General features: G+C 32.7%; 2 protein-coding genes across 2 annotated transcripts; both read right to left on the bottom strand.

Moving 5' to 3' along the window:
* Positions 1 to 368: 368 nt before the first annotated feature.
* On the bottom strand, positions 369 to 5360 carry LOC133674368 (la protein 1-like). The gene is made up of 10 exons (XM_062095431.1): positions 5149 to 5360; positions 4990 to 5068; positions 4739 to 4888; positions 4304 to 4446; positions 4022 to 4170; positions 3267 to 3368; positions 2785 to 3172; positions 2397 to 2544; positions 907 to 985; positions 369 to 703 (listed from the first exon to the last, which is right to left on the bottom strand). Exons 1-10 carry the CDS (start codon positions 5197 to 5199, stop codon positions 607 to 609), a joined length of 1386 nt encoding a protein of 461 aa, XP_061951415.1. The 5' UTR covers positions 5200 to 5360; the 3' UTR covers positions 369 to 606.
* A 2229-nt stretch (positions 5361 to 7589) lies between these two features.
* Positions 7590 to 11932, bottom strand: LOC133674956 (uncharacterized). The gene is made up of 6 exons (XM_062096264.1): positions 11615 to 11932; positions 11050 to 11175; positions 10722 to 10827; positions 10532 to 10619; positions 10232 to 10293; positions 7590 to 8111 (listed from the first exon to the last, which is right to left on the bottom strand). Exons 1-6 carry the CDS (start codon positions 11725 to 11727, stop codon positions 7959 to 7961), a joined length of 648 nt encoding a protein of 215 aa, XP_061952248.1. The 5' UTR covers positions 11728 to 11932; the 3' UTR covers positions 7590 to 7958.
* Between the last annotated feature and the right edge of the window lie 2066 nt (positions 11933 to 13998).

Here is a 13998-nt window from a genome sequence, read left to right as displayed (position 1 = left end):
AAAATTATAATATTTTATCTGTTTTTACTCCATTTTAACACTTACAAATTATTTTTTACATTTTTTTTTTGTTAAGCCTCTTGACGAAGCACACGGGCACCGTAGGCTAGTAGCAAACTAAAACATCTAGATACCTTTAGCCTTGCAAGATGATCAGCAAACATGTCAGCTTCTCCAAGAATGGACAAAACGACTCGGATCTAATTTTTTCTATGCATTCATCAATTACGAGCAATTATGACTGCAAAAACACGAAAAGTACCAGAACAAGGAACACCTAGTAATAAGCAATGCTTGACCACAAGTTAATCGGAAAATTACTGTGCGGGAATACGAAGCCTACTTGTGTTTCAACCTTCAACACAAAGTTAAAATGGCTGCCCAAGTAGAGATCAACCATCAAACTCTAAATTCATTTCATGGATCATTTCCAAATATAGAATATTTTAAGAGTTAACCAAAAATACAAATAAAAACACCTTATTGTATCTTTATCAAAGCAAAAAAGACACCAGGGAGATCAAGAAGCACAGGCTTTCATCATATAATAACTATCAAGGTGTCGTACAAAACTGTCACAAAACTTGTTATAGGCAAGGTTGCCTCTCATGATGCTCCAACTTTCTGAGCTTTATTTGGTCTCCCTGAATCGTTTTCTCTAGAGCGGGGATGTTTGCCACCGCCCTTGTGGTATCTCCCACCCCTGAAAAGCATGAATAAAAGCTTTGAAAGGGAGAAATATGAATTATAAGTGAACCAACTTTATACCCATTGAAGTGAGGAACCATATTTCCCCACTCATAAACCACACCTGATTTTGGAGGGAAGAACCATTTTTGTATGGGCTATTCCAGGTAGTTTATCATCCAAATGAAAGTGGAAAGTAAAAACCACAGTAATACTGACCTTCCTCGGTTGCCCTTATTTTCAAAACGCCTTTCTTTGTGTCCACGGAATTGGTTCCAGTATTCCTTTTCCGCCTCACCTGAGATTACAAATAACAACAACAGCTCGCTCAGTGCCACTTTACATAATGCAAGATTAAAACAACATAAAACCCAACAATTAACAAGGAAAATACAAATTTATGACAGGCATCTACTAAAGAAAGTACATATCGAAACCACTGAAAATATAAGAAAACAAATTGAATTGTAATAAGAAACCCTTGATAATTTTCCTTCCACATTTAATGGCAGTAAATAAGATCAGTCAACAAATAAAGATGTATATGCAGCAAGTTTTGTTCATGTAATCTCATTATCATTACTACTAGATTGATCAACCTTGAAGAAAAGACTAGAACATAACTAAAAAATAATCATTCTATGCTGTAAGAATCAGTGTTGTCAAAAGCAAAAGGCACCAAGCCTAGAAAATGCCCGAGGAGCTCACCCAAATGAATCAAGACGATATTCTATAGAGTAAGAAAAATATATGAATAATATTATATTATATTATAAATATCTAAAACATATATCTTCCCAATTAAGATTAGATCATTAAAAAATCAAAAGAAAATATAAAATACCATAACATAATCATATAAAGTTATATTTTTCACCCTTAAAAACAAAATAAAATAATTTAAAGTAGTAAGTAGCTAAATAGATTAAAAAACAAACTTAAATATCACCATCATTATTTATTAATCTTCAAAAACATCTTCATCCATGCTTTCCTGTTCTGTACTTGTGTTGTTCTTTGACTTTGTTCAACATAAAGTGTGAATGGTGTTTCTCTTCGAGTGTCCTTCCTTGACTGCATGCCTCCCACTTTAATGATTTTTTAAATCTTTTGTTTACTCTAATCTTTGTTTTTTACAAAGATACCCCTAAGTTGTTGCTTGTGGTAAATTAAAAAATGGACAAATAGATCAATACATAAATCAGTTAAAAAAAAGAAGAAAATTCCCACATGAAAATAAGTATTTCAATCAGGCGCTTGCTTTAAAGCCTGGCGCCCACTCACGAGGCGCTCGCCTAGGCAACGCTTCATTAAGATTAATCGCTTGAGGCTAATAAAGGTGATGTGGCCTCACCTGAAGAGCCTAGGTGAGCGCCTCAACGCCTCTTGACAACACTAGTAAGAATCACAAGCAAAGAAAAACGTAGGTGTTTAATTGATCCATATTTCCTAAATCTTTGATCCTTCCATTTTTCCACCACAATTAATACATTTTATCATCCTTGGATGTCAAACACCAGAAGCAAATGTGAACCTAGTATAGGAAAGGGTTTCACGCTAGCTAGCAGCCTAGCACCTATTCACAGGACAAACAGTTTCTTAAAGGCATCAATTTTGAAACCTTCTTAACATAAGTATTGAAAGTGTCCATCTTAAAATAATACTCCCAAGCAACACTCTCCCGAAGAGAAGTCAGTTTTGATGCTCACCAGTCACAGGTTCTAAAGTGGCTATAAAATTCTTCACGACCAGACCTTCTTCTTTAGCTAGGACTGCAGCTGCTCGAGCTTTCTGAGCTGCTTCTGCTTCGTCAAATCGAATGTATCCTGATTCATCTCCCATCTTGAAATCAACATACTTGACCAAAGTGATACACACATGAAAAAAGGGGTCAGTATAACACAAAGCGCAAAAGACTAGACAGTGGTTGAAAATGGAAACAGAAGGCATGTAAGACATACAAGAGAGATTAATGAAAACAGTGTCGGACTTATATATAATCTTAAAGGAATACCATATTCAGCAATTAAAAAAGGCATAAAGACTCATTCAAAGAAAAAGAAAACAAGAACAGAGAGAGAAAGAGAATCTTAGTACCTTCACAATGCCGAATCTTTCAAAGACAGCCTTCAGATCTTCACGCAAAACAACATTTTTGTCATCCTTGGAGGCAGCTGGGTTAGGTTTCTCCTTCACTTCCTCCTTTTCATTGGGATCTTCAGATGATTTCTCCTCTTCAGTTTTTGTTACTGTACTTTCAGAGCCATTGTCCCCATCAACCTCTTCCCCATTGTTTTCTTCATCAGTCTTGATGTTTTCTGGCACCTTCTGTTCATTTTCTTTGGTCATATTCTCTGATGAATTCAATCCTCCATCACAGGCATTTGCATCATCATTGGCAGGTTCCTGAGCACCATTTTGTTCTGCGGAACCTCCAGCTAACTTATTCTTTAAAGCAAATGCAATAATTAAGCCCTTTGGATAGCTGTCATCAACAAGGTGAGAACATCAGGTCAACAAACATTAAGAGAGAACTCCATAGTCCCATTGGAATACACAGGAACAGTGAAATTACTCACTTTGCCTCTCCATTGGAACTATTCTTATTATTGGAGCCTGTTGAGGGATGGGAATTTTCAAATTCCTCTTCTTCTTGCACTCTTTCTGTATCAAATACTCTCCTGAGTTGGAAAAGGAGTATATTAGGAGCATGAAATATGGACCAGAAACTTCTTTTAATTTAAGTTCTATACTGTACATGAACAATATCATTCAGTATTTTTGTGGGGTGAAACTGATTAAAATATAGAGGCTCAAGATAGATCAGAGGCACAAGGGCGTTCTATACCTCCAAAGTTCTTGTACCTTTCCAAATATTGCGAAAAAAACTTGTTATACCATAATTTCCAACCTGTTTGCTCCCACAATTTTAACTGTATATGTAACTCCTGAAATTAACTGTTTTACAAATCAAATCACAGAGCTAGCAATTTCTGAAACATTAATAGTGATTTATGTATACAATGTTGACAACTTTATTGATCAGGGTCAAAGCCATAACTCATCTTTCACCTCTACAATAAGAACAGAGAAACGTGCAGATGAATAAGAATATCACTATTGTATATTTTCACATCGACACAACTATTCAGTTTAAAATGCTTTACTTATGTAACAAAAGATATATAACCACAATTTTCTTACATGTGTCTTTAAGCATCATATTCACACAAGAAAGTTTGAGTCCATTTTATATTTCTACAAAAAGAATAAAGGATAGATACTACACCTAAATGTTGTAGTGCTTGGTGTTTGTGTATGTGCATTAGCTTACTTTGGTTTTAATTCTAGCTCTGCACCTTCAAAAACCAAGCTTTGCTTTAAAATCTTTTCGGCCTCTTCCTCCAATGAGAACTCAATCAAAGCAGTACCACAAAATACCCTTTTGTCACCGACATGACGAGGCATCCTTACACTTGTAACCTGAAACACGTAACATGCTCATTCTCCAAAAAAATATGCCAAATATTTCCAACAATTCCCTACTCACATAGCAAGATTGGAAACTAAAAAAGCAGAACATTCACAAGCAAAACAAATAGAACCACCAAGTTACCTTCGCATGTTGACCAAAAAACGACTCCAGCTCTTCTCGCTTCACATTATATTTTAATGGAGACGCAGCAATTGTTCTTACATCTAATTGTTCTATAGCCTCATCTGGCTTCAATATCCCAGCAATCCTGCATACTTTCTTCCCTGGAAACCACTCATCATGAAAACAGAACAGACAAAACACAGATTACACGCAGATTCTTAATTCATATCCATTAAACTTAAACTCCATTCAATTGAGCAAAACATTTAGCGCTACATTAGCATTAGCTACCAAAGGTTCAGAATTTTCTTTAAGCAAACACTTCCTAATTATCCAAACATAAAGCTCTTAATTAGTATTAGCTGAAAAAAGTTCAAAATCTTCTTTAAGAACGCACTTTCTAAGCATCCAAACATAAAAAAGAAAAGCACCAAGAAAAGAAAAATAACTAACCATCTTCAGAAACTTTAAGAGAAGTGGATTTTCTCAACGTTTCTGCCACAGCCTGAACAGTAACTTCTGGGATTTCTTCAGGCTTCACGTCCATTAATTTCAAGTGACCTTTCATCTTCTTAAACGAACAAATCAAAGCCAAACTCACCACTGTTATCTAATGTCAAGCCCAACAACAACATAACACAAAAACAAAGCCAAACCCGAAACTAACAAAAACCCAGGATTTATATTGAAGAGATCAAGGATACTGCCATCTTCACTGGACTCGATTATGGTTCTCAAAAAATTATCACGAGGGATGTTGCTGTCACTGAAGTAATACTCAACCTGAATAAATAAATAAATAAAGTAAGTAAGGATGTTTTTAATGTTTCTATGAAATTAAGAGAATTAATGTGGAGAGTGACCTGTCTAAGGACTTCCTTGGTGGTTTCTTCGTCCAAAGAAGGAGTTGCCATTGTTGTGACTTGTGAGAGTGAAGGTAGAGAGAAAAAGAGTGAGTTTTTGTTGTTAGGGTTTTGGTGATATTGAGTGCGTTTTTGTAGAGGGGACTGGAGAGAGAGAGGGTGTAGCTTGTCCGCCGTTGCTCCACAGTGGATGGAGACAGGGGGGTGTTTGAATCCCGTTTCAACAGTTTTAAACTTTTAAATTTTGTTGAATTTAATTTTTTAAGTGTTTTTATATTGTTTTAATATATTAATATAAAAAATAAATTTTAAAAAATAAATAAAAATATTATTTTAATATTTTTATAAAAAAACACTTTAAAAATTAATTTCTATTATTATTTCAAATACCGCTGGTTATTATATTTTAGCTAAAAAAATATATGAGAAAGTACAAGAGAAAAGAATAATGTTATTTAAAAAAGAAAATATAAAGGTTCCTAGAATTACTTTCCTATAGATTTCAACTATTGGATTTTTAGAATTGATTGGTGGATTCTCACTTAGTGTTTGGAAATGTAGTTATACCTATGTTTTTTAAAAATATATTTTTTTTTGTTAAAAATTAAATTTTTTTATATATTTTAGATCGTTTTGATACGTTAATTTCAAAATAACTTTTAAAAAATAAAAAAAATATTTTTATGCATTTCGTCATAAAAAACACTTTGAAAAGCAACCACAACTATACTCCCAAATAGTCTAAAGATTTTCAAAAAGTGATTTTGAGAGGAATATTTGGTTAAATAAATTTGGGTTTTTTTTAATTAGAAAGAAAAAACTTAAAATTTGACTTTTATTTTTGAGAAACATATTTTAGTTTGATTAATAGGAGAATCTAAAAAGTACAAAAAAACATGAAATATTATAATGGAATCCCTTTTTTTTTCAATTTAAAAAAAGGGATTACATTTTTTTTTCCTTCTAAAATAGATTGTGTAGATCTAATTGAGAATATCATAAATTATTTTTAATCCCGTGCAACAATTGTAAAAAAGATTGGAACAAAAATATCATATTACATTCTCCAAAACCTTAAATCTCCTCAAACCTTAAAAAATATAATTTTTATTGTTTTAAAAGAAAAATTTATAGTTTTTTTAACCTTATGAATGACATACATACATACATACATATATATGAAAAGAATGGTGGAGAACCATCTAGATGGTGACTTAGTGGTAAGAGATTGAGACTAAGAGATTTGCTTCCTCTGTGGCCTCAAATTCGAGTCTTGTGGTTGCTCATATGATGGTTACTGGAGACTTACATGGTTATTAACTTCAGGGCCCGTGAAATTAGTCAAGGTGCACGTCTGCTTGTATTATGGTAGAACCAAGTTTAATGACTTTTTTAAAAGAAATTTTTTAAAATTAATTTTTTATATATTTTTAAATTAATTAAAAATATTTTTTTAAAAAATAAAAATAAAATATTATTTTAATATATTTTTCTTACAATTACTTTTTTATATACGGTCTATAACTGCAACATGTTTTTCTATTAATAAGTGGTGGCAAAAGATTTCTGAAATTAAGAAATAAAAAAGATTATAAGTAGCTTAAAAGGAGAAGCTCAAGAACTCAATGTAAAGTCATTAAATTGGAGGAGTATATTTTCACTCAATGTTTATCTCTATTGTTTTTATGGAAAATGGAATGTTAATATACTACTATTAAGATCAATAAAATTGCATTTTCTTAGGAAACTAAAAATCGGGTTTCTTGTGTCATCTCCTTGAAATACCTCAGGTGCAGATGGAAAGAATCTCATGCTTGATGCCTGTATTTGGAAACTGGGAATTCACGACCTAAACTTTGCATTTCACTAATTGCATGGATCTCGGGTTAGACCGGCTCTCACGTGGAGGGGTGATGCACTAGGCTAGCTTGCTCTGCAGACATGGCAGCTCTCCCGTGATGGAAGAAGCTCTTGCTGACGTGCTTTTAAACAGCTCTCCGGATACAAGAAGAAAGAATCTCAAAAGTTCATCTAGTAGTTCTCATTTTCCAATAAAACACCCTCGATTTCTTGCTTGTCAAACTTTCCAGAACTTCATAATCAGTGGTTCTCTAAGATGCAAACTCACAGAATCCATCTAATTCAAACTCCACGTTTCCATTTTATAGACCTGAATATTGCGCGTCAGACAGTCGAGCATTCTGAGTGAATCTGTCAGAAAATGGCTGACCTGAGAAGAACCTAAAATCTGAAGACTCGAAGATTGACTGAAACCAACAAAACAACCATGAGAAGGGAATCACCTGTAGAAAGTATTTGCCACCAAATCAGGTGATTAAGATTGTGAAGCCCAATAGGTCATTTATGAAATATTTGATGAGATGATTGACATGAAATTTGATCAAGCAATCCTAAGAATCAGAATACTGAAACTATAAAGGTTCAGGACTAAAAACAAATTTTCATATTAGCACTTGCATATGTGCGTGACCAAACAAGCTTCAATAAACCTTGTTGCAGAAACTAAATAGCAAGATTGATAAACTATCGTCTATGATAAACGATGTCTATCACACATTAACCACAATTCAATTTTAACCATGTTTGTCATTGTCATTGTCACCAGAGTATAACTTATAGCAGACAAGTAATTCCCCAACCCACTGATCTCCTCCCCCTTCGCCTGGCATTACATGTACCTTTCCAAATTTTCTAAGTTTATTCATATAATGCTTGAAGTCACAAACTGAATGACAAACCCGCATCTTCAAGGGGCAGCAGGTTCAGCAGAACCTCTGGATACCATTGCTTTACATAAAGTCGTCTTCCAGCTCCTGCAAGGACTTGTTTTCAGATGCTATTTGTTTATTGGATGTCATTTTTTCAGCCACCATCAAACCCTTGTAGCTCCTTATCTCTGTCTGTCTCTCCTTTTCAAGCCTTTCCATTTCCTCACGTCGTTTCTGCAAAGACAAATTTGAGATTTTTATGCACTTTATAATTAAATAAAAAAAAGGAAGGAAAGATTGGCTCCAACCAAAGTATCATATCTCCTCAAATGGTAGTAGAGCTGGAGTCATACTTTCAAATTTTGCTACTTCATTGATATTGAAGAATTAATATAATGGAAGAATTAATACTTTAACTACATTAAAAAAGAAGAAAAAGAAGAAAAAGAAGAAGCAGTAAACAGAGAATGAGTCATCCTAAACTTTGAAAGCACAGAAAGAGGCACCCAATAAATAAGGCCCTCTTCTCCCGTTGAATATCAGACAGAGAGACTCCTCCATAACCTGGGGAAGCATCGCAGTGAAAGGAGACTAGAAAAAAAATCCTATCCCACAACAGTGGGTGGATAGAACTGTTTTCGAGGATTCAAGCATTCCTTTCTTTCTATACGCACAAACTAATCAAAAGAAGATCACTCCCAGAACAGATAGAAATTATTGAACATAAAGAACTGAAACCAAACCTTGTGAAACAAGAGAGAAGATGCTAAACTGGAGAATCACTGACCTATGGAATGTCTAAGAATATTTGAAGCAATGAGAAGATCAGATGCACAGCACAACTTGAAACTGAGGACTAGGAATTGAACGGGCACAACACAACCATCCAAGAACATGAGTGTGCAACACAATGCAACTCAATAGCCAAAATTGTTGAACATGGGAATTGTGAGTTCATCTCTTAGAGAGTATTTGGCAGTGTGGTTGCGGTTGCTTTTCAAATAATTTTTTGTGCCGAAATGCATGCCAATGATATTTTTTCATTTTTTAAAAATCATTTTTGACATCAGCACATCAAAATGATTTAAAACATACAAAACATATTAAATTTTAGCAAAAACAAAATTGAATTTTTTGGGAACGTGGTTTGCACCGCGTTCTCAAACGTATTCTTAATATCGAGAGATCAAAGCTATCAAACCAAGTAGATGCATTACACCAATATGCAACTGGAATACCTTATCTTAATATCAAGAGATCCAATGACTAGATTTTTTAGATACCAGCAACACAGAAAAATAATAAAAAAATAGTAGACCATGCTGTTAACGTCTAATATTTCATCCAATCACAGTATGATCATGTCCTTTTTACAACAATAAGAAAGTCAATAAATAGCTAAAAGAGCAACCAGTAGACTTTTTGCCACACATTTAAATGCTAGAAGGAGATATAAATCCTAGGGGCATTTAAAATGGTGATATAGCCAAACAATCTGCAATTTAAATCTTACAGCGTTCAAACATTAATTCCCAAAAAACAAAACAGGTTGCAACCAATACTAGTGACTATGAAAATGGTGACAAAGCTATAATTTTCTGAATTTGAAGCTTCCAGCGTTCCCAACATTAATGCCCTAAAAACATAACAGGTTGCAAGTAATGCTAGGAGAAGATTCTATTTGTTTGCACAATGTTTGAGATCAATGGAAGCATAAATGATAATTCTTGGATGTTTTAGATAAACTACACTGGAGGTTTATAATTTCAATCACATTGTCACTGACAGCAAAGCATCAAAAGATCTGATAACCATTCTTGCGGTGCGTGCAGAAAGCAAAAGGAATGTGTTCTTCCCAAAGGAAATTCGATGGAAGAGTACTTAACATGGTTTAACAATTGACCAACTATGCCCAAACTCACACTGCAAAACCCAGAATTCAAATGCAATCCTTGGCTACATAACTTTAAATGATAAACCACTGCCACTAAAAGAAAGCCACTTGAGGACCCAAGAAGACTCTGAACCTTATGGAGACTAAGGAGCAACAAGGTCAGCTGAACTCCCCAACGAATTCATTTCCAATAAGAGGAAGAAAAGGGCGAGATGAGGGAGGAGGAGGCCAAGGAGAAGGAAAGGAATCCTATTTTCAAAGTTAGAGTGAAAAGAACTATAAGAGGTTCCAAATAGATCTATTTTTATCAGGTATAATTCATATCTGTCCAGCTGAAACAAATTCGGTGCCATCATATGCTCTTCATGATAAGTGCACAAGGATATCATGTCCATGTTACAGCTCTACATCACTTCACCTAAGACTTAGAATTGGACAGATGAGAATGGATAAAACTCACTTTATCTCTCAGAAGAAGCTTTCTCTCTGCTCTTTCTGCTGCATTGACTGTTTCTCTCTCAGCTGCAATGATACATGGTAATAAGTAACCGTTAGAATCATCAGGGCTGATGAAAAGAATTTATAGAACTAAACTAAGCAAAAAACTGACAACATTACATCTGGAAAAGCTAAACCACTCCCTATATTTGGTTTTGTGCACAGATAAGAAGAGAAGAGAATTATGAAGTTCCCTGCCTTCTTTTTATGGCCCGCAGGTTTTGTAATAAACAAAAATGATAGGCTGAGATCAAAGATTTACCTTTCAAATCAGGTTTTCTTTCTACCTTTGTTTTGTTCAATCTATTAACTACCTCATTTAGCCGCTTCTCCACTCTCACAGTTCGAACCTAGATAAAGATTCAAAACCAGAGAAACATGATTAATTTATGTAATTGCTCATTATTGTTCCAGTAAGTTGTAAACACAAACTACCAAACAAAGGATGTCACCATCTTTGAATTGTGGAAGCCAACTTGACCAACATCCATGGAAGCAGTTTTCTTCAAATTGGCCCAAGGAGTGTAAACAACATCAATGTTGTTCACCTTGTTGCCTGCAGTGTGAAAGAGAAACAGTTTCGAACAACTAACTCATTGTAACTATGCATCCATGTTCAAAACAAAAAAGAATACTTTAATCAAGGGAATGGTTGTAACTTTATATTACGAAACAAGCATTGAGCTAGCTATTAAAACCATGAAGTATAAATCCAAATCCATAGCAACAAGGGAGAAACTGAATTATGTAAAATGAAAGGAAGATTCAGAAACTTTTCCTTGAATTGAATTTGCTTTAACAAGCTGCACACAATCCTCAAGTACACCTTCACTTATATCATCAATGGTCTGACCTTTATGCAGCCTTACATACACATGGGCAGAAGACATTTTGTCCACGTGAAACCTACAAAAAAAAAAAAACCATCAAGAAAAACCCTGATGATTTCTGAAAACGTCAGACCCCTCATTGCAAACAAAACCCAATCCAGATAACGAATTACAAACTCCCCTTTCCTTCTTTACCCTTTTCAATAACATGGGCTCTTCAAAGTTCAAATTCTAAGCATTGATTTTTGATTTGATAGAGAAACCATCACTCTACCTTGTTGAATTACTCCCTACCCAATTAGAAATTATAACACTTTTTACTCTCTGCTTTGATTATTATAAGATCAATGGGAAAATATCACATATAGAGAGAATCTTGACCTTATAAAACAACAAAACTAATTAAATTACAATTAATATCTGACTAAATTAATCAATAAATCAAAGACCCAGATGGCAAAGATTGAAACTTTGAATTGGATTAGCAAGAAATTGATAAAAAAAAAAAAGAGTACCAGATGTCTTCAGGGAAACCATATTTGATAAGCTCCTCGTTCTCGTACTTGTCAAGACCCATAAAAATAGTGTAATCTCCTGCCTCTGGTCTGGCTTTGAAGTAGAACACCATCTCTCTTTTTTATTTCAAACAACAAAAAACAATTCAGAATAATTTATGTGGTTTTGATTGTGTTTGTTTTGTGGGTGGTTTTTCTAAGGCTTTGCTTTGCTTTGTGTCTTTGTTTTGACGGAGGTTTGCTTTTGCTGTGGTAGGATTCGTTGCTAACTGGGCGTCTTTCTTCCAAACGCTGTTTGAAATTTTTATTCTGTCCAAACCAACATTCGTCATTCAGGTTCAACATATTTTATTTATTTATTTTTGTTAAAATTTAATGTTTTTATTTTAAACTAATTTTTTTAGATTATTTTAATATGTAAAAAATAAATTTTAAAAAATAAAAAAATATTATTTTAATATATTTTTAAACAAAAAATCATTTTAAAAAATAATTTATATTTAACTTTTAAAAACCCTTAAATTAAAGAAAACCATGTTCACAGCGTTTTTTGTGGGTGAAATAAAATGGGTTTATAGTTCAACAATATTATAGCAGAGTGCGGACTGTATTTTTTAATATTTTAATTTTTAATTAACATTTTTTATTGATTTAACATGTTAATATTAAAAGTAAAATAATATATAAAAAATATTATTTTAATATATTTTCAAATCATTTTAAAAACATCTTTCATCACAATCTCAATCATAATTTATATATATATATATATATATATATATATATATATATAGAATATCGCATTCTAACTTTTATATATTAAGAAAAAAACTCTACTGTATCAAAATCAAAGTGCAAAATATTTATGTGATTAAGATAATGGAATTTAAATACGACACTTAAAAAAAAAAGCCTCTAGTTATCACTCGTTTAAACACAAGGGAAAGAATGGAGGTGGTTAATTGAAATTGAAATTTAAATGTAGTTTCTTAATTGAGAAATAAGAATTTTACAAGACTCATAAAATAAAACACACACACACACGTGTATTAAAAACATTTTGAATATTCAAGCTATAGATAATTATTTAATATTTTTATTAAATCAACCTAGTATATTAATCTTGAAATTTTTTTATTTGACTTTTTATATAATCTAAATTTAAAATTAAACTATGTAAAAATTGTTCTAAAATAACCCGATTGATTTATTGGTTTAAAGACATTCTGCTCAACTGGTAAAAAAAATCCAAGAATAAAATACAGAAAAAAAATGAAATTGACATAAAAAATTTCTCGACCCAACTTCTTGTTTTTAAATTTAAAATTAAATTATGTGAGAGTTGTTAAGTTTAAAGACAACCTAAATGATTGGTAAAATAAAATTTAGAGATGAAATTAAAAAATAAAAAATAAAATTGATATAAAAAACTTTTTGTTGTAACTCCTTACTTAACTCAGGTTAAAATTAACTTATATGATTTTTTTGGTAAAGAAATAATATATGTATATTCATAATTTTAGGGCATATGTCAAGAGTCAATACATTATAATAAGACTTGTAAATCACTAGTGAGATTGTTCGCGCTACACCACGAGCTTGAGCTTGAGCTTGACATCATCAAATGGCGGTTAAAAAAGATAGATTTGTTAAGATTAAAGCAACTTTCAACATATGTCAAGAGGTCTACGTGTACGCGGCTGCGGTTGAAATAAAATGCAGCAAATATATGTTTGATTAGAGAAAAAAACATCGTTAACTGTTCATGGATCCCACCTTTTACTGCGTTACAAACTCAGCAATCGCGAAGCAGCAGGAGGCTGCTTTTGTTTCAACAGTAAACAATGGGTAGCATATTTACGCACTGTGCATGCTAATTAATTAGCATGCACAGTGTAACTTGCATACACTGTACACTGTACGCATGTTACACTGTTCATGCTAATTAATTAGCATGAAGAACAGTTCCGGTCGGACCGGTTCCGGCCAAACCGGTTCCAGTTCAAAACTTAAAATACATTGAACCAAGTCCAACCCAGTAAAATAAAAATTATTTTAAACTTTTTAATTATTTTTTATTTGAAAAACTAGTGTTTAACATTATTTAATGACACTATATAAATTATACAGAGATCGCTTGATAAAGTAGCATTTGTAGAATTTGATCGCAATTCCAATTTTGTTTTTGATTATATTTTACCTGATGTTATTGCACGCTTAAAAAACCAATAAAACTGTAGTCCTTGTCGGATATATTTCATACGTAATGGAATTGTAGATATTTTAATGGAACAATAAAAAATATTTTATATAAAGTATTATTTATTTCATGATATAATAACAAAAGTTAAATCTACAATATTTAAATTAAAAACTATCAATAT

The sequence above is a fragment of the Populus nigra genome, chromosome 15 (genome assembly GCF_951802175.1).
Source record: "Populus nigra chromosome 15, ddPopNigr1.1, whole genome shotgun sequence".
In the NCBI taxonomy this organism is placed as follows: domain Eukaryota; kingdom Viridiplantae; phylum Streptophyta; class Magnoliopsida; order Malpighiales; family Salicaceae; genus Populus; species Populus nigra.
The sequence above is the reverse complement of the archived record's forward strand: the minus strand, read 5'-3'. Positions and strand labels throughout refer to the sequence as shown.

Excerpts from the sequence above, each read along its gene's own strand:
- LOC133674368 (XM_062095431.1), bottom strand. The coding sequence starts at position 5,199 with ATGGCAACTCCTTCTTTGGACGAAGAAACCACCAAGGAAGTCCTTAGA. Across the intron at positions 4,447-4,738 it reads TCTTAAAGTTTCTGAAGATG|GGAAGAAAGTATGCAGGATT; the intron begins GTTAGTTATTTT and ends AGTGGTTTCCAG. Across the intron at positions 3,369-4,021 it reads GAGCTAGAATTAAAACCAAA|GAGAGTATTTGATACAGAAA; the intron begins GTAAGCTAATGC and ends TTTCCAACTCAG.
- LOC133674956 (XM_062096264.1), bottom strand. The coding sequence starts at position 11,727 with ATGGTGTTCTACTTCAAAGCCAGACCAGAGGCAGGAGATTACACTATT. Across the intron at positions 10,294-10,531 it reads AAGAAAACCTGATTTGAAAG|CTGAGAGAGAAACAGTCAAT; the intron begins GTAAATCTTTGA and ends GTATCATTGCAG. Across the intron at positions 8,112-10,231 it reads AGCTTCTTCTGAGAGATAAA|AAACGACGTGAGGAAATGGA; the intron begins GTGAGTTTTATC and ends TTGTCTTTGCAG.